The sequence below is a fragment of the Anolis carolinensis genome, chromosome 1 (genome assembly GCF_035594765.1).
Source record: "Anolis carolinensis isolate JA03-04 chromosome 1, rAnoCar3.1.pri, whole genome shotgun sequence".
Taxonomy (NCBI): Eukaryota; Metazoa; Chordata; class Lepidosauria; order Squamata; family Dactyloidae; genus Anolis; species Anolis carolinensis.
In genome coordinates, this window is record NC_085841.1 from 303427598 (window position 1) to 303453751 (window position 26154).

Here is a 26154-nt window from a genome sequence, read left to right on the forward strand (position 1 = left end):
AGCAGAATAATAGAAAATAAAACTTCTTCTGAAAGGTTCAATGACCAAAAACGTTTGGGAACGCCTGCAGTAGAGTATAAGGACAACCTCTGCCATAGATGTAGGCCAAACGTCAGGAGAGAATGCTTCTGGAACATGGCCATACAGCCCGGAAAACTCATAGCAACCCAGCCCTCCAGTTGTTTAGGATTTCACCTTGATCAAGTACCAGGGATTTGGCGGGGATGAAATCCAGAACATCTGGAGGACCAAAGTTTGGGCATCACTGAACTACCGCTGTGTCTTGGCTCCCCAGGTGTTTTGAACTTCAACACTCAGAATCCCCGATAGCTGACCAAGATCGCTGGGGGTCTGGGAGTCGAAATTCCCCCCAAAACCTGGAAGATGAGAGGTTGGGGATCACTGGACTGCAGGATATCAGTTGCACCAACATTTCAAGGGACAGCAAATGAATGCAGGGAGGTTGGGGTGGCTCTTGGGTGCTTTGCCAGGGCCGTGCAATCAAAGTAAACCAAGGCACCGGTGACTGCAAGGTGCCTGGAACAATAGAAGGGGAACCATTTCCGGGTGCACCCCAGATGCGCCTTCGCTGCCAGGAACCTAGCTGCGTGGGGGAGTGTTTCCGGCAGGAAGCCATTTCCCCGGACGCAGCGTCTGGTGTCCTAGAGACCAGAAGAAGAGGCGGCAGCGCATTGGCTTTGCTGAGAGGATGCTGAGCGCAGATCGCCTCTCGCAGTCAGGGCTGGAATATCTGGGTGAGGCTTTGGCCGGAGCGGGGTGCGAGGCCTCTCTTTCCTCCCGGCCTTTCTCCAGAGGGGCCCGGGGTTTGTGCTTGAATGCTCCCCTCCCCTCCTTGCCCATGTCGAGCCCGGCCCTCTCCTGGCTGAGCCAAAGCACAGAGGCCCTCCTTACTCTATGGCCCAATTTAGGGAAGGGGTCTCGGAAAAAAGACTATTACTCTTCCTCACAGAGGGTCTGGGGATAATGGGAGATATGAGCTCTGAGCCCACCTTGGCAATCACTGGGTGACTTTCATGGGGAAGTCATAGGCATTGAAAGCCTAATATATGGTGTTATATAAATAAATGAATAATAATAATAATGGAAAGATGAAACCATGCTGCTCTGGCTTTGAAAGCCTAATACATGGTGCTATATAAATAAATGGATAATAATAATAATAATAATGGAATGATGAAACTATGTTGCTCTGGCTATGAAAGCCTAATACATGGTGCTATATAAATAAATGGATAATAATAATAATGATAATAATGGAAAGATGAAACCATGCTGCTCTGGTTTTGAAAGCCTAATACATGGTGCTATATAAATAAATGAATAATAATAATAAGGGAAACCATGCTGCTCTGGCTTTGGAAGCCTAATACATGGTGCTATATAAATAAATGGATAATAATAATAATAATAATAATAATGGAATGATGAAACTATGTTGCTCTGGTATTGAAAGCCTAATACAGTAGAGTCTCACTTATCCAACACTCACTTATCCAACGTTCTGGATTATCCAACGCATTTTTGTAGTCTTTTTTTTTTTTAAATAAATTTTTATTTTTTAAAACACAAAAAATACATACCGTAGACATACAAAACATTTACAATTCCCACCACCAACACGAGGATTGTTTTCTTTTTACATATTCGTTTCTTTATGAGACAATTTTTATATCTTTATCTTAATCCATTTCCAACCTATATACTATATAACATTTGTATCTTATTTCTTAGGGCTTGATCTCCAGATTGATTCATGATATAGTTCTTTACCATTGTTAATCTTTCTTCCATTTCTCTTGTTCTATTTTCATTAGTTTTTACAACATTTAGTTTCACATTCATAATTTCAAATTCCATTTGCTCCACCATATATTGGTACCATTTATTTACTGTCCATTTTGATTTATCTTTCCACCCTAATACTATTACTGCTTGTGCACATTCAATTATTGCTTCTTTTATTTCCCTTTTATTTCCCATTTCCTCTCTTTTCCCTAATACCGCTATTTCCTTTGTTATGACCCACTCATTTCCTAGTATTTGATTTGACTCATTTTGTATAGTCTGCCAAAAATATTGTACATGTTCACATTCCCACATCATGTGCATAAACCGCCCTTTCTGATGACATCCATGCCAGCACTGACTACTCCCCTTTTTATAATAGTATGCTGATTGGCAGGGTGTACGATACCATTTGTGCAATATTTTCCTCCTCATTTCTCGTACTCTGGTATTCCTTTTCACCCCTATTGTCTCTACCACATTTCTCATCTCTTGTTCTGTGATTTGCAGCTCCGTTTCCCACATACTTTTCAGATCCCGTATTATACATCCATCAGCCTCTATGAGCATTGTATATATTTTGCTGGCCTGTGCCTTCTTTCCTTCCCCCTTTTCTCTTATTATCTTTTCAAAGGCGTTATCTTCTCTCTTAACCATATTAATATTTTCTTTTATTTTGCAATATGCACAGATTGCTCTTATCTGTAACCAATTTTCTTCTCCAAGCCATTGTTTAATTTTATTTTCTCTTACCGTTCCCTCTCTGTCATATAGTTGTTCTAGTCTCTCTATTCCTTTTTCCTTCAATGTTTGAATATTTCTATTCATATTTGATTCCTTATCCTTATTGATTATCCATACTGTTGACATTTTAGATTTTAAGCTACTTATTCTCCCTTGCCATTTCTTCCACACTTGCATTGTTCCTTTCATTGGTCCTATTAATTTATCTATATTTCTCTTATCCCATTTTCTAAAGATTATTTCTTCACAATTAACTCCATTCATTTCCTTTTCAAATCTCACCCATTTTTTATTTGTCACTTGTAATTCTATTGCTCTTTCAATTTGGAAGGCATCACTATATAGCTCTAGGCATGGACAGCCCCATCCCCCTTTCATTTCTTTTGCAATTATCAATTTTTTCCTTACTCTTGGTCTTTTCCCTCCTTCAACCCAATAATTTAGTTTCCTATCCCATTCCTTTAATTTTGCCATGGGAGGAATTCCTGGGAGAGCCTGAAATAAATACATCATTTTTGGAATTATCAATATTTTCAATGCCCTTATCCTAGACATCTGTCTCAAATTTTTATTCTTCCACCTACTCATTTGTTTTAACATGCCATTCTATAATTTCTTCCATGCCATTCTATAATTTCCATCTATTATTTTATCAAGTGTCTTAAATATCCAAATTCCCAAATACTTCATCTTTTTAATACCCAATTTTAATCCTGATTCCTTCCTTATCTCTAATTGTTCCTTCGGTGGCGTATTAATAAATAATATCTCTGATTTCTCCATATTTACTGATAGCCCTGATACTTTTTAAAACTCCCTCAATATTATTTTCATTGATTTAATCATTTCCCTTGGTCTCTGTGTTAAAATTATTGCATCGTCCGCATACAGGTTCAATCTCAACTCCTCCTTCCTCCCAATCTTATACCCTTCCCATGTTTCATCCATCCTTATTTTATATGCTAGGGGTTCTATTACCAGAGCAAATAACATTGGGGATAATGGACAACCTTGTTTGGTCCCATTCTCAATTTGAATGTTTTCCGTTCTTTGTCCATTCACTCTAATACACTCTAATACGCATTTTTGTAGTCAATGTTTTCAATTCATTGTGATATTTTGGTGCTAAATTCGTAAATACAGTAATTACTACATAGAATTAATGTGTAATGGACTACTTTTTCTGTCAAATTTGTTATATAACATGATGTTTTGGTGCTTAATTTGTAAAATCATAATCTATTTTGATGTTTAATAGGCTTTTCCTTAATCTCTCCTTATTATCCAACCTATTCGCTTATCCAACGTTCTGCCGGCCCGTTTATGTTGGATAAGTGAGACTCTACTGTACATGGTTCTATATAAATAAATGGATAATAATAATAATAATAATAATAATAATAATAATGATGATGATGAAATGATGAAACTATGTTGCTCTGGTATTGAAAGCCTAATATATGGGTGGAGATATATAGGAAATATTCCAGTTAGGCCAGTCGAGGAAGGAACCTTACAGTGCAATCTTAAATACTGTTACTTGGGGAAATGTGCACTGATGTATAGGACTGGTATTTTATCAAAACTTAGGAAATTGCATTTTTTTTTGGTAGCATGTGTTGTTATCTGAGGAACTAAAAAAAACCCTAGAAAAAAGCAACATGAAGCAGATCAGGCTTCTCTCTATTCTCAAAAGATTAGAAGTGCCCTACTACCTTTGAGGTATTAGGAAACACTGTCTGGCATTTGTTTCAGTAATGTTGTTCTTGTTTTTTCTTGTGATGGGACATTGAGGCTATTAAATAGCAGCTTGCCTAAAGGCAGATACCAAGTGCAAGACAAGTGAGCTTTAAGATATTATTAACCTGCACTCTTTTCAATCTTAGCAAATAAAGCTGATTGTGAGGAATGCTTGAGATTGCAGTCAAGAAACAGTTGGAAGACCTCTGACTGCTTATTCTTGCACAATAAATTAAAAAATAAATAGATATTTTCAATTGTACACATTGCTTTGTGTTATCTTTTTTCTTGATGGAAATCCACCAAAGCTGTTGAGTTATATATATTTCTGAAGGAAGATGTGCTTTGACCGACTGTCAGTCATAGGATGTATGAATCTGATTATTCAAAAATGCAAATTCAACCCAAGCTTTTTTATTCTTGGCCCTAGGAAAGTGGGGAGGAAGAGCCTTATCCAAGAGTGTTCTCAGTTCAAATACTTGTCTCTTTAGGCACAGGTGGGAGAAGATTTCTTGCTTGGGCTTTCTCATTACTTTAGAATAAAAGATGCCATTTTATGACACCACTTTGGTGGTCAGGCTTTCCAGCATATAAACTATTGTCCCTTATCTCCAACCTGTTTTCTTCCCATAATGTAAGCTGGGGATAAACTAGTGGATAGGTTTGGTGCGCTCATCTGTTTAGGTGGTTATTGTTGTTACTCTTGTGCGTATATTCAAAGAATATTGATTAAGGAACAAGCTGAAAAAATGAGCTGTAACTATTCTGTTCCGTTTTGCATGGAGCAGAGAAACTTATGAAGTGGGCCTCTAGTATAATAAGTAAAATGGTGATTATATAAATGGTTCTGCCTCCATTCTTGTCCTGTTTCTGTATTTTATGCTCACATGCTATATACATCTCTCTCTACATATGCATGCACATGCACATTTTTATATAAAATGACCCAACTATCTGTCTATGATGTGCTTGATCACAAAGAAGGGAAATTCTGTGTATTTTTCACAAAAGCTGTTGACTAAGACTTTGTTTGATTAGTAGGAATCCAGTGAAAAGCACTCCTGAATCTCTTTCTGTGTTAACCTGCGTTTATTTAAACACAATAAATCAACTTCCCTCCAGGTGCTTTATTGTGCTTCTCAAGGTCTAATAGCATTATCTGGCTGTGAGGCTACAAGTAATTGTGATTAGAGAAACCAAATCATATTAATCTCATTCAGATGTCTGTTTGTTGCCCCAGGCTGTCATATCAGGTGCTCTTTGAAGAGGCTCTTAGCTCAGCTTTCTCTATTTTGAGATTGGCAAATTATTGCCAAACTCAGGCACGTCTACTAAAGGCCAGTCAATCCTTTTAGGGGATGCTTTCAAGGAGCTTTTCAGCATCTCCTAATGTGTGTTGGTGAATATGCCTGTGTCAGTTTGTTCCACACTATTATAGTGGTTTGAATGTTGGACAGTGAATATGGGAATCATGAAATGAATGCACACTCAGGCATAGCTACCTATCAGATTATCTTGGGCAAGTCAATCTCAGCCTCAAATGAAAGCTAAGTTAAATCCCCTTTGCCATGGTTGCCATAAAAAAGAACTTGAAGGCACACAGCAGCAAATTTTCTATGCAAGGTCTGATAATAATGGTGACATATTTCTAGGACTAGGTAGAAAGGTTGTATTTTTAGACCCTTGAACAGCAAGTACTTTCCTCAATATTTAGACATTTCTCTTTGTCATTATTGACATTTATCTTCCAATATACCATATATGAAGCGAGAAGCTGCTGTTGCAGTTATACAGCTAGTTGTATGGCTGGACAAGGAATAGGGCAAGTTGAACTTTCTTTCTCCTTCTTGATATACATTTTATTTACAGCATTTCTACATATGTTCTTGGCCAACATTTTTATGTTGAAACTCTCCCTCTCAACATGAACATTATTAAGAATAGAATAGACCCAGAAAATTAAGACAGTTCAAGATAGAAGAGAAACACAAAGCAAACATGAATGAAAACTGAAAACTGATTATTTTGAAATAGAAGCTGGATGGATTTGACATGCCTAATTCAACTTGAAGATGCTCTTTCTCAGAGTAAAATATCTAGATCAGTGGTTCTCAACCTGGGATCCCCAGATATTTTTGGCCCACAGCTCCCAGAAATCCCAGCCAGTTTACCAGCTGTTAGGATTTCTGGGAGTTGAAGGCCAAAAACATCAGGGGACCCCAGGTTGAGAACCACTGATCTAGATCCTTTCTGAGGTGAAGACGGAAACTGTAGTCTAGGAAAAGGGTACTTGTAATATTACTAGGTTTGTTAAAAGTGCTTTCCACAATATGTTCAGTAATACTTACAATACTCTGTCAGGTTAGTCAGCATTATCTCTGTGTTATAGGTTTTAGGCTAGTGGTTGTTCTAAGGCCATTTTGTGACTTTGTAGCTGTTTAGCAAGAAACTTCTCAGCTCAAAGCTTGCTTTCTTAGCAACTATATCAGGACCAATTATGTGTCTCAGCCGTAATTTCTTGGTTCCTTTGACAAAAAGCTGCCCTTTCAGTGAAGTTCTTTCCATATTCCAGCTCTAATTGAGGGCTTACTGTTTTAGAGCAATTTTGAAACTTTTAATTATTTTTTCTCTTGAGTTACATTCTTCTCTTTCCCCTTTCTAGCCAAACCCTTTCCCCTTCATCTTGTGCCAACTGAGGACATGTGAGAACATGAGCCTCCCTGCCAGGGAAACTGCATTTTCTAAAACCAGGACACACTGATGCCACAGATGTTATGCTCTCTTATGAAAGGGAGGTATAGAGGATTGGGATGATTTTACTATTACCAGATAGAGATTCCTTTCCTTTTAGTGCATGAAAATGAGCTGCTGGAGCACTGCAGATGTGTTTGATGCACTATAACAGCTGCAGTTACAATGTCCTTCAGGACCAGCTGTTTGCCTTCCTAACAGTTAATAATTTAGTAGGCAACAAAGGTACATGGACTGGATCCTTATTTTAGTTAAAGAAAGTTAGTAATTCACGTTTCTGTTTCAGTTACATTTAGAGACTGGATTGCAGCTGGGCCAGTTTACTTATTCACATGGCATAGTGGTTTCAATGTTGGACTAGGATGGTGGGTGAACAGGGTTTGAAATTCTGTTTGTCTGTGGAAATCTTCTGTGTGAGTAAGTCACACACACAGCCGTAGAGGAGGGCAAAGGCAAACCCCCGAACAAATTCTGCCAAGAAAAGCCCATGATAAGGGTCACCACAAGTCAGAAACATCTTGAAGGCACACAACGTTTTAGTCACAGTTAAGTCACTACTAGCACTATGCATTATTTTCAGTTGTATATAAGTAAAATTAACATAGCTTGTAAACCTGAAATGTTTGAGACTAAAAAACTAAGAAAACCCCCCTCAGCCTAAAAGAATAATTTGAATAGAAAAGACAAGAGAAAGCAAAGGTAGCTACACTGTATTGCAAACCGCCAGTACATGTGAAAAAGATCCAGAACAAGGATAAGTGTAGCCATTCAGAGGTTAGGCTGCAACTCCCATCTGGTTGTATAGTCTTTGTTAATGAAGAAAGAGAATGGGAGTTGCAGTCCATCAACATCTGGAAGTCTGGCATGTTCCCTCTGCTTGAACACAGTATGATTGGTAGAATTTTAGATTGCATAAAAGTATCCAGATCATGAAATGTATGAATTGTAATCTGCTTTGCTTAGGAATACTGTGTCTCATTTCTCAGCTCCATAGCTGTAGGGTGTTTTCAGCTCTGAGTCGTGATTTTATAAAGACTGATGAGTGCATAACAAGAGCCAGTTTATTAGAAAATAAGGCATAGCATAAAGTGTTCTGTCACAGCAATACAAAATATTACTGTGACTACCAATGTACATATTATGTTACTTCTCTTCTCTTGCTGTCATGAAGGAGAACATTCTACAGGCATACCTCTGTTAAGAAAGCGTCTAGACAACAAAGTTCCAAAGAACTTTTGGTTTGTTGTTATTTTGTTCACCTAGCTCTTTATTTTTCTTACTTTTTTTCCTTTGTCTAGTTGGATTTTTTAAAAACAACATTAGAATTGAGGAGACCGGCTCTTCTTTTTGAGTTACAGAAATAAACAATGCAATAAAACTTCAGCTGAAAAAGAATAGGATTTTACCCTAGTCAGTGTTACTGTAGCTATGTATTCTTGGCATACAACAGGCAAGGTAAGCAACAGTTGCCTCTAGACTCCCTTACTGAGTATGTGAAAACAGCAAATCAAAGAAAAAGGGACAAGCAGACCTCACCAACTCTCCCAAGGATGTTAATTAACCAGATCTAGTATATACGTTTGGCCACCAAAATGGAAATCATAAGAAAATTGGGGGCTGGTGAAAGGAAAATACCCTGTGCATTTTTGAAGAAACCTTTAAATATTCTCTAGTGGGTTCAAAATGTTTTTGTCTCTTCTGCAAGGCTTATCTGACTTGGTTGTCTCATTTTATATGCGCAGTTTTGAATAAAAAACCTTTCTGAAAATGTACAAGTGATCTGTTTTGCACTGTAGGAAATTATCTTTATTCTTTCAATGTTATTTCTGCCTCTAGTACCAGGAACATATCTAGTTTGTTAACCAGTGTCTACCTATATTTTGTATGTAACACTAAACAAAAAAAGAGAGAGAGAGAGACACTAAAAGATGGTGGTGTTCTCAAAATGGTCTGTCTGCAAAGGTTGCTCTTTCTTAATGCTAAACTTGGAGCCCCCAGATGGCGTAGTGGACTAAGTGACTTGAAGGTTGGGTTGCTGACCTGAAAGCTGCCAGGTTCGAATCCCACCTGGGGAGAGTGTGGATGAGCTCCCTCTATCAGCTCCAGCTCCATGCGGGGACACGAGAGAAGCCTCCCACAAGGATGGTAAAAACATCAAAACATCCGGGCGTCCCCTGGGCAACGTCCTTGCAGACGGCCAATTCTCTCACTCCAGAAGCAACTCCGGTTGCTCCTGACACGAAAAAAAAAATGCTAAACTAGTTTAACACAAAAATGCTTGTTTTCAGTTTAACTCAAGGCTGAGAAATGTTTTTGTTCTTAATTTAGATTCCATTTGACCCATGTTGTCCTTAGTGGTAAAACTCTGCCAGATTGTATAGTCTTACAACACATGTCGTAGATCAGCAACATGTACTCTGCATAGTAACACTATCTGTGGAATGACATGCCAGACCAGTGCATTTTTCCAAAGTATATAGAAGCCCCCTGTAAATAGTTATAGTGGGGTTAATAAAGTGTTACAGTTACAAAATCAAACAAGACAAAATTATGTTGGCAGGAAACTAGATATGTTTTGTTTGTCTTGGTTAGTTACTTGCTTTGCCTTCCTTACTCTTTCCAATAAATATAAAAGACAGTGCCAAAAATCAGTTGTATTGAAGAGACAAAAGTTATGTTTGTGTATCTGATATTTTAATTTCTGGAATTGGGACATTTTAATCAGTTGTAGCAAAAAACGACAAAGTGTCCTGGGGAGACTTAGAGGCTAGCAACTTTTATTTGACAAGAGTCCATCTGATGAAATGGCTGTAGTACACAAAAACATATGCTTAAATACCTTCCCCCCCCCCCCAAGAAGTTAGTTATTAAGTTGCCACAAGTTTCTTTGTGTCAGAAATTTTAAGTGATTTAAAATGATAGTTTTAAAAACAATGTGAGAAATGTGATATTAATGTGATATATTTCAGTATAACTCTGCCCACCATTTGATTGGAATGAGCAGAGTTAATCAGCAGGAGCCTATCCATAGCTGAAAATGGGGTTTTGACACTGAAGCCTTCTGTATAGCTAATACCTTGTGGATTATAGCAAATTGCAAACGCTTGTTGGGGTGGCCAGTTTCCCATAGATCACAGGAACAAACTTAAAATTAAAGAAATTGAACTATAAAGCTTAGTATTTCATCCTAGGAGCATATTAACCTAACTTTTAAAAACACCTCTAATTGTGGCTTTTGTTTTCCAATCATCTGATGCTAGCCAGATTTCAGTGGGTTCTGAAACAAAAACATGGTGAATCTTATACATTTCTACCGTGTCTAATAGTTGTATTTTTAGACCTTTCAAGGCAATGCTAGAAGTCTTTTCATAAGTAATTTTCATTGAATTCACCAAGGCTTATTCCCAGCTAAGTGGTTTTAGAATCATAGCCTCAGTTAGTGAAGCATACAACCAACAAAGATTGCTCTTATTATTCAAGGCAGCTTGTTCCTGACTATCAGCACCTTCAGCTTTGCCAGCATGGGATCATCTGCCAAGACAGAACTGCCCTCACGCGCACGTCTCCCTCTCGTTCCCTCTTGGCTGACAGCTTGAATAGTTCAGTGGACTGTAGCTGTTGTGGCAGGACATGTTTTTTGAGTGTCAGCCAGAATAGCCTGGCTACAGGCATTTGAAGATAAGGTCTGAAACCTTGAAACAGAGGGGGGAAATCAGCACTAAGAAAATGAACCGTAGCAATAATGTGCTCCTGGCAGGCTGTAATGTCAACCAAATGTAATGCTCAGCTAACCTTCGCACTTGCTAAAGAACAGTTTAAGCTTTTGGCACCAAAGCTGCAAAATATTACAGCAGTGGGAAAAGGAAAACATTTTGTGCTAAACTGTTAGCATGGAGGCTTTGTGTGTATTGAGGCACGTTGATGTGATCTGATAATGATACAGCACACAAAAACTAAGTTTTCTATAATATGCGACATTGTTGTCTGAATTCGCATACATACAACTATTTGCTTGTTTTGTTTTGATTAGTTTTTTAAGGTGGCACCTTCTATTGAACTTAAAATAGTCTGGTGTTAGTAAACGTTATCTGCCTACTGCAAGATAACAGGAAGTGTATTTACTAAATTAGTTGAGAAACTTTTCAAAAGATCTCTGATCCATGTGCAGTGGTCTTTTTCATCTGTATTTACATTGTAGAATTAATGCAGTTTGACAGTACATTAACTGCCAAGGTTCAGTGCTGTGGAATCCTGGAGTTTGTAGTTTGGTGAGGCACCAGCACTCTTTGACTGAGAAGTCTATGTATGTTGTAAAACTACAATTCTCATGATTCTATGGCAGTAAACCTGATGCCAAACTGCATAAATTCTAACAGTGTAGATCCACCCTCAGATAAGGGCAGTAATATCAGGAGACAGAAAGGAATGGTGAAGTGTAAAACAATGGCCAGCTACATAAGGCAGAGTATGCTGTAACACCTTTCTTTCTTACTGCTGCCACCATGCCTGGATTTTATATCTGGATCTTGGCGTAAAACAATTGAATGTATTCAGAATGTATTCAAGTTTCTAAGATCAAATGAATTACATCTAAGAATATAAAAAGAACTTGCAGAAATAATTCCAGAACCAATGGCAAGCATCTTTCTAATTCCTGGAGAACAGGAGAAATCCCAGAAGACTAGAGGAGGACAAATGGTTTTGTGGTCTCTTCCAACTCCATGATATGCTAAACTCAGGAATGTGGGTTTAGTACTAGAAATTAATTTGCATTTCTTTCTCATGGGATCCATACCTACATTCTTAGTATTTTGCATTTCATCAGACTCTTTGGGGTTGGGGATGGGAGTTTCAATCTTTTTCTTGTTGCTGTTGTTGAACCACAGATCTGGAAACCTTGTGGAACTATGCGAGATTATGTGGTTACCTTCCAAATTGTCTTCTGTCTCTAGATACAGTATAAAAAGGGTTTGCTGGCTGTGATTTCTTCCCCCAAGCCTGCCACTGGATTTGACATGTTTTCTTTTAAAATGCATTTCTAAAAAATAGAGTTCAAGTTTGAGTCTTTCTGTCCTATAATGGAAGCAGGAAAACAGCTATTAAAAGATTGGGGAGAACTTATCTTTAGTATGTTCAACTGGAATTGAATAGTGGTTGATTGTCCCAGCTTTATTGCTTCATCTACTTGGTTACTTATTTATCTCAGATCAACAGACCCTTTTAATCATTTTATATCATAGATCAGTGTCGTAATAATCACATCCTCTCAGTTTTCTGAGAAATATCAACATTGCTCCTAAATAACTTTATCAGTAACAAAACCATATAAAAGGAACAGTTGAACTATAAAATGTTGATTAGAATTTCCCCAAATCAGATCAATCACTTAACTGGTAAATCTCTATTATTGCCTGGGAGACTTCCAAGAAATAAGGTGTTGATTAAAAATTGGGGTTACAAGAAGCCATTGACTTTCCCAGAATCTAAACAAGAGAAGCAGTTGCTTCGTCTTCCTCAGTTTTTTTTCTCAAAGCTAAATACAACCATATCCCATTTGCTCCTATCTGTCCCCTCATTCTTTAGATATCTATGCCTGAATGTGTTATCTGCTGTGGTTGATGTATTAGTTAACACGGTGTCGGCCATCAGCTTAAAAGAAAAAGGAGGGATGGGGATACAAAAAAGATGGGTAGAAAATTTTCAGAAGGAATTAATTATTCAAAATGTTCTGCAAAGCAAAACAGTTTATTTAAACAGGTGACTTAAATACATTTTTGCTGTGATCTGCATGAATGATGATTGATTACGAAGTTGTTACTGAGCAGATACCTTTACATCAATCTGTAACTAAAGAATGGATTGTGCCTTCAGTTTTCTTGAAAGGTTAGCCTTCTTGCCTCCAAGTACTTATACAGGGATATGTTCTGTAGGTTTGTTCTTAAGTTGAATTTGTATGTAAGTCTGAACAGGTACATTTTAAAGTGTAGCTCCAGGCGAATATATATTAGCTTTGGATAACATAGGGAAGGGTTAACACAACCTTGGTGTTTATTTTGCTGTCTGTGCTCTGTTTGGAAGATTTCACTTCACTTTCTGTTCCTGTGATAATTGGATTTGAAAAAATCGGCTTCTGTGGAAACAAGGATTGGAGATAAAGCTTCAGTGGATACACCTTTTCCACATAATAACTTTTTCAGGGGATAATTTCCCTTTCTAGGGGTAGATTTTTCTCACTTCCTGTTATCTTTCCTCTGTTCTTAACTATTTGTTCTTGACTATCCCCTCGATGGATTGTCACCTTGCCGTGGTGAGGGGGCTTGGTGTTCCAATGAACCTGCGGGCACAACCACTGGAGTCATTTACTCCCAGGAGGGGCCACAGGGGAGGATCCAGACCAAGCACAATCCGAAGACCCTAAGACCTCAACGGCGGAGCAGGTGGAGGATAACATGGTACATGTTACAATGGCTGTGAAGGCGGAAGAAGGCTGCAACAGACTGAGAAGACACTGTCATTGTGCTAATCACACCACTGCTGGGACTTCACTCTGTGAAGACTGTGTGTTGACTGGCCGTGCACCGACCTCCACACTTAAAAAAAATCTCGCACAGGCATCTTCCGAGAAAAAAAATTAAAACAAACCAACAAAAGTCCCATGGCGATCAGTGAGTAGCGACTGGGGCAGGACTGTGAAATCTGGAAGCCCCTAGTCACAGACTGGCACATGGGCGGTGGATACAGACTCAGTCGCTCTACCTCAAGGTCCGAGGCAGTTGAGTAGTTCGGCAGCTGTATCCATGACTGAGCAGCCCTTTTTAGGATCCGCTCTGCTCACCCCACATGGGGAAGGGGCTAGAAAAGGTGCCCTAAACATACTCTGCCTCTCTTATCCCTGACTGGACTGCCACGTCCAGGGGTCACCACTCTGCGGCCAAAAAAGAAAAATGAACTTTGGAACATGGAACGTACGGACACTGTTGGATAACACTGACAGTAAACGCCTCGAACACAGGACTGCTATCATTGCAAGAGAGCTGGGACGTTTTAACATCGACATAGCAGTGCTTCAGGAGGCCTGGAGAGCAGGAGAGGGACAGCTGAAGGAAGAAAGAGGAGGCTACACCTTCTTCTGGAAGGGACTGCCTGAAGAAGAGCGAAGAATACACTGAGTTGGCTTTGCTATCAGAAATAACCTGGTGAAGCACCTGACTGAGGCACCCATTGGCATCAACGAACGACTCTCAACCCTCCGAATTAACCTTGCCAAAAACCAACAGGCAACCATCATAAGTGCCTATGCACCAACACTAGATGCTGACGAAGACATCAAGGAAAATTTTTATTGTCAGCTGGACACTGTCCTATTGGAGATACCTAAGTAGGACAAAATCATCCTCCTGGGGCACTTTAATGCAAGAGTTGGACGGGACTCCGATCTGTGGCCAGGGATCGTAGGAAAGGATGGGGTCGGAAATAGCAACTCGAATGGCATCTTGCTTCTCACCAAATGCTGAGACACACAGCCTTGTCATCACCAACACACTCTTCCACCAGAAAAACAAGCTCAAGACATCATGAAAGCACCCTCGGTCAAAGCATTGGCACCTCTTGGACTAAGTAATTATACGTGTCAGAGACCGCCGTGATGTGCTTCTCACAAGAGCCATGACAGGTGCTCATGACTGCTGGACAGCCTACAGGTTAATCCAATCCACGATCGCTATCAAGATCGTCCCCAAATGCAGACTCCAAGGAAGAAAAATAAGGCGCAAAATGAACACCCAAGCCCTTCAAGAGCCCACCAAACAAGCCCTTCTCCAAACAGCACTCAAGGATCATCTACCTACAGAACACCCTGAAAATGTTGAGGAACATTGGAACAAACTGAAGACCTCCATCATCACAGCCTGCAAAGAAACCAAAGAAACATCAAGACTAGTTTGACGATAATGACAAAGAAATTCAACAGTTAATTGATAACAAAAGGAAAGCCTTCCAGACTTGGCAGAGAGACACCAACTGTGCTGCTAAGAAAAAGATCTATGCTAGTGCAAAAACTGAGGTCCAAAGATGTACCAGAGAACTCAAGAACATCTGGTGGACAAAGAAGGCTGAAGAAATCCAACACTTTGCAGATACCCATGATGCTCAGGGATTTTTCAAAGCTACAAATCTACGGACCAAGAAACCATGGCATACAGCCTCATTAGATAGAACCAAACTTCTGAAGGACAAAACATCAATTGCACTACGTTGGAAAGAGCACTACCAAAACCTTCTGAATCGCAGCTCCAATGTGGCTGAAGAGACCCTCTCACAAATCCTGCAACAACAAACCAGGGGTGAGCTTGCAGCACTGCCTAGTTTGGAAGAAGTCAGCAATGCCATCAGCCAACAAAAAAATAACAAAGCCAGCGGACCTGATGGGATCCCTGCTGAAATCTTCAAAGAGGGTGGACCTGAGCTGATACAACAACTCCACCATCTCATTGAAAAAGTGTGGGTGACCAAGAAAATCACAGCAGACTTCAAGGATGCCACCATCATCACCCTTTTCAAGAAAGGGGATAGAACAGATTGTGGAAATTATCGTGGTATCTCCCTTCTAATCTTCGCTGGGAAAATCCTCACAAGAATCCTTGCAAACCGCCTTCTCCCTGTTTCAGAAGACACCCTCCCAGAATCCCAGAATGGCTTCCGCTCCTCCAGAGGAACAGTGGATATGATCTTCACTGCACAACAGCTCCAAGAAAAATGCAGGGAACAAAATCAACCTCTGTACATGGCATTCATTGACCTTGCAAAGGCATTTGACACAGTGAATCGCAGCGCTCTCTGGACCATCCTCCAAAAAAATCGGGTGCCCTGACAAATTTGTGAACATCCTTCATGATAATAATAATAATAATAATAATAATAATAATAATAATAATATTTATTTATACCCCGCCACCATCTCCCCAACGGGGACTCGGGGCGGCTTACATGGGGCCATGCCCAGAACAATACAATATAACAAAATATAATAGAACAACAAATCATAGCACATTAAACAACACAATAAAAGAAAATACACACTACATTAAACAAGATCAAAAGAACAATAAAACCAAGGGTGGGCCACATGAACACTAGATTAAAACTCGAGGTGAGAAAGGAAGTAGGAGTAAAAACCACAGAGGACAGAGTCATCAAGTGGCGGTGCGATCTGGAGGACAAATATTGAAGGAGAGCAGCAAAAGGGATGTATGTAGTGATTACTCTCCAAAGGCACAACGGAAGAGCCATGTTTTCAGGTCTTTCTTAAAGGCTGCTAGTGTGGGGGCTTGCCTAATCTCACCGGGCAATGAGTTCCACAATCGGGGGGCCACAGCAGAGAAGGCCCTCTCCCTTGTTCCCACAAGGCGGGCCTGAGATTTTGGCAGTGGTGACAGGAGAGCCTCCCCTGATGATCGAAGGGATCGGGCAGGTTTATGATAGGAGATACAGTCACGAACGTAAGTGGGTCCCAAACCGTTTAGGGCTTTATAAGTGATGGTCTGCACCTTGAATTGGGACCGGAAAATAAACGGCAGCCAGTGGAGCTCCTTGAACAAGGGAGTGGATCTCTCCCTGTAACTCGCCCCAGTTATTAGTCTGGCCGCCGACCGCTGGACCAATTGTAATTTCCGGGCCGTCTTCAAGGGAAGCCCTACGTAGAGCGCATTACAGTAGTCCAGTCTAGAGGTAACTAAGTGCAACCCCGTCCAGCACAGGCTGCCACCCAATACCCCGATCAGACGAGCGACTGACCAGGAGGGCCTCTGTCTTGTCAGGATTGATCATCAGCTTGTTCCTCCTCATCCAGTCCGCCACAGCGGCCAGGCACTGGTTCAGCATCTGAGGGGCTTGCTTGGAGCCAGATGGGAACGAGTAGTGGATTTGCGTGTCATCTGCGTAGAGATGGCAACGCCCTCCAAAACTCCGGATGACCTCTCCCAGCGGTTTCATGTAGATGTTGAATAGCATGGGGGATAGGATAGACCCTTGCGGGACCCCACAGGTCAAAGGCCAGGGGTCCGAGCAGGTGTCCCCCAGCTTCACCATCTGGGAACGACCCTCCAGGAAGGACTGGAGCCACAGCAAAACCGTGCCACCAAGCCCCATCCCGGAGAGCCTCCCCAGAAGGATACCATGGTCGATGGTATCGAAAGCCGCTGAGATGTCCAAGAGAACCAGCAGGGTCACACTCCCCCTGTCCAGCTCCCTGCGGAGGTCGTCCACCAAGGCGACCAAAGCCGTCTCGGTGCTGTGCCCAGGCCTGAAGCCAGACTGCGAGCGGTCCAGAAAATCAGTGTCATCGAGGAATTCCTGGAGCTGCGTGGCAACCACCCGCTCCAGAACCTTGCCCAGAAACGGGAGGTTGGAAATTGGTCTGTAGTTGTTACATACAGATGGGTCCAGGGAGGTCTTTTTTAATAGTGGTTTTACCACCGCCTGCTTAAAGCAGGATGGAACTGTCCCCTGGCTCAAGGAGGCATTTATTATAGCCACAAACCAATCCAACAACCCATCTTTGGCCAGCTTAACCAGCCAAGAAGGACAAGGATCCAGAGCGCAAGTGGTCGCCCTCACAGACCCAAGAATCCCCTCCACGTCATCAGGAAGAACAAGCCGGAAAGAATCCCACAAAATCGGACAGACAGGTACCTCGGTTACCTCCGCTGGAACTACAGTTAAGCTGGAGTCCAACTCACGGCGTATCTGAGCAACTTTGCCTGCAAAATGGTGCGCGAAATCGCTGCACCGAGTTGCCAAGTCATCAGGAAGCCCCTGGGTCTCAGGAGCTCCCCTACAACTCGGAACAACTCCGATGGCCTGTTGGCCGCAGACGCTATGCGGGCAGTCGTGAAAGCTTTCCTGGCTGCTCGCAAAGCCACGGAGTAAGCCTTAATGGCGGCTTTAGCCCGTGCTTGGTCAGACACATCCTGAGATTTCCTCCAGATGCACTCTAGTCCGCTCCTTGCACGCTTCATCACAGCCAGCTCCTCAGTGAACCAAGGAGTCGACGTGACTCTACGCAGCGAGAGGGGACGTTCGGGAGCGATCGTGTCAAGTGCCCTTGACAGCTCACTATTGTAGTGATCAGCCAGGACATCGACAGGATCGCCAGTCTCCAGAACAGGAAGATCCCCAAGAGACATCAGGAGTCCATCCGGATCCATCAGCCTCCTGGGGTGGACCATCTTAGTGGGTCCACCACCCCTGCGGAGATTAGAAGACACGGCGAAACTTAAACAGATCAGATGATGGTCAGACCATGACAATGGAAGGATGTTTTGCTCTTCCACTCTGACTGTCCCACCGTCCACAATAAAGACAAGGTCCAGCGTGTGTCCCGCCTGATGTGTGGGCCCAGATATAACTTGAGTCAGCCCCATGGTTGTCATGGCAACCATGAAATCCTGAGCTGCACCTGTCAATGTGGTCTCGGCATGGATGTTAAAGTCTCCCAAAACTATGAGTTGTTGGGAGACCAGGGCCGAATTGGAGACCACTTCTGCTAGCTCAGACAGAGAGACTGCTGGGTCGCGGGGTGGACGGTACACCAGCAGAATCCCCAAGCTGTCTCGGGCTCCCACCTTCAAGAAGACACACTCAAACCTCAAAGATTGCGGAACAGCGCATCTGATCAGGGCGATGGACTGCCAAAAGATCACCGCGACTCCTCCTTCCCGCCCCCCAACCCAGGCCTGCTGATGCACCCCGAAACCCGGTGGACACAACTGGGTGAGATTCACCCCACCCAGCTCGTCCAACCACGTCTCGGTGATGCATGCCAGATCCGCCCCCTCATCCAGGATGAAATCCTGAATGACAGCTGTCTTACCGTTGACGGATCTGGCATTCAAAAGCAGAACCTTAAGACCGGGGGGTCTGTCATGGAGACTACCACACCTATTCCTCTCCAGGGTCGCAAGAACTCTGTTGCGCTTCTCCCTGGGCAGCAAGTGACCGATCTTCCTCCTCCCCCACACCACCTCGATGGTGCCCCACCCGTGTGACCCCTCTTTCCCCTGTTGGATTGGCTGATTGAGGTTGCCTTCTGAAGGGGTTAGTCAGCTGTCCAAAGATGGAGAGCCTCCAAATGTACTTGTTTGTCTAGGGAAAGAGCCCATCTCCACTGGTCGGAGAGAAAAGGAGTCATCTGACATGGAGTCATCTGATGTGGAAAGGGGACTGAACAAGGGTAGTGTCTGTGGGCGGGATTGGGAGTTGAAGCAGGCAGGACTCGAAATTGGGGAGGGAGTCTCAAAATGGAACTCTGAGAAGGGGGCCAACACCGGCGAACATTCAAACCCATTGTTGGACATTATTGAATCTTGTATATCAGATTTCAGCCCGGTGACCAAAGGGCGGATCAATGGGTCTACTAATACCCTTCTAAGAGTGATGCCCCACTGTTGTAATTTGGGCCCAAGTGAGAACAATTCCTCCACTAACAATCTGTCTTCCAGTCCAATAAGACACGAGGAGCAGTTCCAGGATTGATAATCTCTATGAAGCCAGTCAATAGTCCTGATCTTCACTTCCGACCAGCTTACAGATAGAATTTGCGATAGAGATATCTGGACCGCTCTCTTAGATGTCCATCTGCCTCTGTTCAGTAGTGAGTCTGAAACTTCCACTGCCACATTGTTTGTTCGTAGCAGATGTTGAAAATTGCAGGGAGTGTCCAGAGATTGTCCAAACAATTCAGATGTTAAAGAGTTGTTTGTCCTCTGCAAGACTCTGCTAGTCTCCTTCCAACCATCCCTCCCCTGTCCCTCCCCCCCCAGGCACAAACCCCTCCCCTCCCCTAGCAACTACAGATCCTAGCCTACCGGCTACCTTCTGCCCCTCCAGCCTCTTCCTTCCCTGGCCTTCCAAAGCACTTGTTTCCTCATCAATGTTAATAAAACTGGCTGGTACAGTTGTTGTAATGTCTATAGGAGTAGAGTTTTTCACAATCAGGGAAATTCCTTTAAAAAGATGGTCAATTTTCTTGCTCAGTATCTCCATCTGATGTAAAACCGTACTGAACGATTTCCCCAGAAGATCACATAGGTAAGAGAGATAATTATTCCTCAGAGTTTCCTGCATACTCATTTCCTATAACCTTCCAAAAAGCCTTCCTATAGTAAACCACTCTTGACCTTCAAAAATTCAAAGTTGACACACCGTTCCTACTGCCTATTTCAGTCAAACTTTCAATCAACAATATATCAACAAACATACACAAACCATCAATCACATTCCAAAACCATCAGTTCAGCAATCAATTAAACTCAAGGTGCTCTCAAATCCTATGTGATCACTTCCTATGATCTTTAATACCAGTTTCGCAAACCCACTTCCTATCACAGTCAAATATCTCCTCCCCTGTTAAATTAAATTAAAACTTTCTCACTCCCACATTTAAAACTAAAATAAAAATCAAAGAAAGGAAAAAAAATAGATAAAATTAAAAGAAAAGAAAAGGGAAAAGAAAGGATAAGGGCTAAGATGGCAAGCTGCAATGTAATCGGATGGTAGACAGTGTAGGGACTTCTAGCGCTGCTAACACCTCCCAGGTCGGTGATGTTGCTGAATAGCTTGATGGTTGACGAGACACCTGATGGTGCGCAGCTGGAACTCTTGCCGCCTCCCGGGACAGCGAGGTGGCGCGTTGGGCCCAAGGAGGGCAAAGGCCTTTGGAAGAAGATCTGCTAGGCTCTTCGGCCACCTCCCGGAACGGCGAGGTGGCTCAGTGGTCCAAAGCCGCAGCCCACGGCAAAGACTGGAACTTCTGCAGCCTCCCGGGACGATGAAGTGAGACGTTGGGCCCAGAAAAGCGAGTGCCTGCTGGAAAGGGCTGGCTGAGTTCTTCAGCCACTTCCCAGTGGTCTAACGTCCGCTCAGCAACAGCCCATGGCAAAAGACTGGGGCTCCTGCTGCCACCTGAGATGGCAAGGCAGCACTTCGGGCCCAGGAGAGCGAGAGCCTGCTGAAAAGGACCAGCTCTGCTGGGAAGGGTTGGCTGAGCTCTTCGGCCACCTCCCGGAACGGCTCGGTGGCCTAGCGGCTGATCAGCAGGGAGGGAGGGAGCCACCTCCCAGGACGGAGAGATGGCTCGTAAAGTCAGCAGCCTCCCAAACAGCAGCGTGCCGAAGGAGCAGAGCTCCTGTCACCTCCGGAACAGATGGAACAGATGCAAAGAAGCAAAGAGGCGAAGGATGGAGGGAAACAGGGAGGGCAGGGAGCGAGGAGTCTCTCTCAGCCAAATTAATGGCGGCCGTGCCCCATCTTACCCTCCAGATCTTCTTTTCTCTTCGCCTACCTAATCCTCCTGAATTCCTCTGGAATCCACCCTCATTCCAGTCCCTCGGAAGGTTGAAGGGATGCTCAGATTCAAATTGAGCTCAGGGGGGGCCAGGCAAGGACGATTAGAGCAGATAGAATATTTTGCTTCTCAGAGCTCCGTACGAGGCTTATTGCCTCGGCGCCATCTTGTGGAAAAGAAAAAAAAAATGATGGCATGATGGCAACAGTCTTGGACAGCAACGGCTCCCAAAGTGACCCATTTAAGGTGGAAACAGGTGTCAAGCAGGGATGTGACTTCAAGGATGCCACCATCATCACCCTTTTCAAGAAAGGGGGCAGAACAGACTGCGGGAATTATCATGGTACCTCCCTTCTAACCTCCGCTGGAAAAATTCTTGCAAGAATCCTTGCAAACCGCCTTCTCCCTGTTTCAGAAGACACGCTCCCAGAATCCCAGAACGGCTTCTGTCCCTCCAGAGGAACAGTGGACATGATATGCCGATGACAACATAGTCTGTGCGCATTCAGAAGAAGACCTACAAGCCACTCACCTTTGCAGAAGCATACAAAAAACTCAGCCTTCTCATCGAGAAAACCAAAGTGCTCTTCCAACAGGCACCAGCTAATCCCTCTGCAATGCCAGGAATACAACTTAATGGTGTCACATTAGAAAACGTTGACCATTTCCGCTACCTTGGCAGCCACCTCTCCAGAAAAGTCAACATTGACACTGAAATACAACACCGCCTGAACTCTGCGAGTGCAGCATTTTTCCGAATGAAGCAGAGACTGTTTGATGATCAGGATATCCGTAGAGATACTAAGGTGCTTATTTATAAAGCCATTGTCCTCCCAACCCTGCTGTACGCCTGCGAAACGTGGACGGTCTACAGATGTCACACTCAACTCCTGGAGCATTTCCATCAGCGTTGCCTCAGAAAAATTCTGCAAACCTCTTGGGAAGAAGCAAAAATCACCAGCATTGAAGCGATGCTCCTACGCCATCAACTCTGCTGGACTGGCCACGTTGTCCGAATGCCTGATCACCGTCTCCCAAAGCAGTTGCTCTACTCCAAACTCAAGAGCGGGAAACGTAATGTTGGTGGGCAGGAAAAGAGATTTAAAGATGGGCTTAAAGCCAACCTTAAAAACTGTGACATAGACACTGAGAACTGGGAAGCCCTGGCCCTTGAGCGCTCTAATTGGAAGTCAGCTGTGACCAGCAGTGCTGCGGAGTTCGAAGAGGTACGAATGGAGGGCTTAAGGGAGAAATGTGCCAAGAGGAAGGCCCGTCAAGCCAACCCTGACCGAGACCGCCTTCCATCTGGAAACTGATGTCCTCACTGTGGTAGAACATGCAGATCAAGAATTGGTCTCTTCAGCCATCTACGGATCCATCCCCAAGATAGCAGAAATGGAGGACCATCATCCTCGAACTATGAGGGATCGCCTAAGTAAGTAAGTAAGTCTTAATTATGAGTTATTTGTAAATCGGATGTTTATACTCGGAGAGTGCGCATACTTGCATTTTACTTGATTAATGGCACAACATTGTAACCAAGAACTAGTGCCTGTGCTTTCTTTTCCCATCCAAATTCCTTCTTTTGGTGGTGTCGTATAGGAGCCATTTTTGGTGAACAGCACAGCCCAAAAACATTCACATCAAAAGTAATTGATTAAAAAGTGCATTTCAGCATTAAAAACAGCTATTGTAGCAGAACTATGAGACTAAATATCAGGATTTTAAGAGTGTGCCTAGCAAATTAAACTCCTCTAAATACAGGTTGAACAGTATAATCTTGTTAAGTACAGCTTTTCTGGTGCTCCAATTTTAGTTGCATGCTTGGCATGAGTTTGTATGTGTAACAATTCACTGATGTTCAGAGGTCAGGGCTTCTTAGGCAAAAGACCAGGCCAAACAAGAACAGCATTTCCTTTTGCGTGGCCTTAGACAAATGAACAACAAAGGAGGGGGTGGTGAGACTGGCAGTGGGGAAAGAGGTGTGTAAGTGAAGGATCAATCCCATTGATTGGCATGTTGTATTTGGATCAAATTAACACTGTTGGATCGGTTCATTTCTGGAGGGGGGGTGATATCTGAGTACAGAACTTGGGCACGCAGAAAAAAGGATGGGGAGAAGATTAAAATAACCTGGTTGTTGTTAACTTTAGGAGTGCGACTGAGTTGCACGACTCGTTCCTCCCTAAGGCGACACAGGTGCACAGAGTTATTTTTCTTTAATCGCTCACATAAATTAAAAGTTATTCCTTTGCATCAAAATAATTAAATAAAGCTACACCCTGTGCCTTTTATTGCCAGATAATATCTTTGAACCTCTGGCTCAGTCTTGGCTATCGGCTCCAAGGTATTTTCCTGGCTGTGCTTTACCCATCCTGCGGTTGTGCTAAATAGTGTTCTAGACAGAGAAAATACCTGATAGTAACCTGAATGTATCTGAAATTTTAATCATAGTGACCACTAGCTAATTATTTTGATGGTTCTTGATTTAGAGCCATTAATTACTATTTCTGCCTGGTTGTTTTTTTTGGTTTTTGTTTTGTTTTTACTCTAGTCCAGGGGTCCCCAAACTAAGGCCCGGGGGCCACATGCGGCCCATCGAAGCCATTTATCCGGCCCCTCCCTGGCCCGGTGCGTGCCTTCCAGAGTTTTTCTTGTTTATAATAGTATTTGAATTAGTATTTAATTAATAATTAATTATCAAGGGGGGTGCCTTGCTAGTGCTTTTGGTGCAAAGAGGCAGAAAGGGGCTGGACTAAATGGCGCAAGGGGTCTCTTCCAATCCTCTTTATTATTATTATTATTATTATTATTATTATTATTATTATTATTATTAGCACAAAGACACAGTATATATGCAAACAAGCAAACACAGCAAACAAGATATATATGCTGGATTTTGTATCATAAAATCACAACTTCCCAAGCGTTTAGGGCTGTGTGATGTATTATTATTATTATTATTATTATTATTATTATTATTATTATTATTATTATTAACAACATTGAGTCTGGGTGGCCATCTGTCAGGGGTGCTTTGCTTGTGCTTTTGGTGCACAAAGGTAGAAGGGGGTTGGACTAAATGGCCCAAGGGGTCTCTTCTAACATTCTTTATTATTTTTATTTTGATTATGATTGTTATTAACATTGAGGCTGTATTTGTTCCCGTTTGGGTTTTTTTAACTTCAAAATAAGAGATGTGTAGTGTGCATAGGAATTTGTTTATAGTTTTTTTTTTCAACTCTAGTCCGGCCCTCCAACAATCTGAGGGACCGTGAACTGGCCCCCTCTTTAAAAAGTTTGGGGACCCCTGCTCTAGTCCCTTAATTACTTCACAAAACTTTTCTCCCAATGTAAAGTCCTTGCATATTTGGTACAAATATTAGCAGGTTACTGAATCAAAAGCTTAATATACATCCAATTTATTATCAGTAATTTCTCTTTTTCTCTTGTTGCTTGGTTGACACAGGGGAGATCTGTGTCTATGAATACAATTTCAGACCAGTATAATATGAGTTGGTGGCACTAATGGGGTGAATCCAGGGCTGCTCTGGGGCAAAATAGTCAAACAGTAGCTGAATTATTTTGGTGATATAGACAACCCTGAAGTTACACTTGTCCAAGACATCTATAGGAAATGAATGGTATCCTTTGTTGAGCACTCTCAACCCTTACACCAGCTCTTTAAATATATATGCTGTTTGGTGAGCCACTTGGGCTGTGATGTGTCAGCTTATATAAACATTGCTTTGATGTGTGCCCAATTGTTCCTGGAAAAGTATCCATTTGCGTATCTTCAAAGGACAAGTATGTTGAACTGTTCAAAAGAGCTGTCCACAAACCAGCATTAAAAAGCACAGGCTAGTCTATTCTGAAGTTGTAGAATAAGCAAAACACCAAAGTCTTTTTTTAAGTGCAGCCCCTTGAAGCATAAATACAGTAGACTTTTACAGTAAAGTTTTGAGGGTTTTAAAATTAATTACTAGTAAGTAATGTTTATAACCCAACTGTGGCATCACGATAGTTATTAGTGACATGTGAAAAATGGTCATGTAAATCAACTCTCAGTACCTGTGTATCTAGATCTAGAGAAAAAGCCTGCCAAATTTCATCAACTTGGATACATCATTAATCATTCATGTTTTTTACAACACGTGTGATTTCTCTAATAACTTAAGGGTACTGATTACATGATCCAAAATCTAATGGCATAAAACAAGGACAAATCTAGAAGTGTTTAACTGTACTGAGAAGCTAGGAAAAGGAGGCAAGTGCTAGGAAGAGAATTGTCATTGTCATTAATAATATAAAAAATGCTTTGTACCATGTATTGATAGGCTGAGTGCAAATGTAATGGTCCATAACATTTCAGATTTCTTGAATTCCTTCTATTTTATATTTTAGCTCAAAGACATGTCATCACATATATGGAAGATGCTGTGAGCCAGCTTCTGGAAAGCAGAGAAGATATTAGCCAATATGGTATTGCCAGATTCTTCACTGAATAGTAAGTATGTGGGAAATATTGCAAAAGGAACAACTTGAAAATGTCTCCTGGACACAGACAGCAAATGCCAGGTGGACAGGTCTCGATTAAAGTAAACCATGAAGTCCAGTTCAGCTTAATGAAAACATTTATACAATTAGTTTATGGTTACTTTACTATGAGAAATATGAAATCATGTCACTAGTAAATTGTTTTTAATGAGGATGAATTAATCTTTCTTTCTTTATTCTTTCTTTCTTTCTTTCTTTCTTTCTTTCTTTCTTTC

General features: G+C 42.1%; 1 protein-coding gene across 2 annotated transcripts in view; it reads left to right on the forward strand.

Moving 5' to 3' along the window:
* The first annotated feature begins 597 nt into the window (after positions 1–597).
* The window catches only part of cstpp1 (centriolar satellite-associated tubulin polyglutamylase complex regulator 1), a 139921-nt gene continuing 114364 nt past the window's right edge, over positions 598–26154 (forward strand). Inside the window, exons 1-2 of one of the 2 annotated variants that reach the window (XM_003214597.3) lie at positions 598–755; positions 25787–25889. In XM_003214597.3, the coding sequence (XP_003214645.1) occupies positions 710–755; positions 25787–25889 (149 nt within the window). In that variant the 5' untranslated portion in view covers positions 598–709. Of the gene's footprint in view, positions 756–21390; positions 22822–25786; positions 25890–26154 lie in introns of those variants that run through there. The other variant, XM_062967957.1, reaches the window with a different exon arrangement.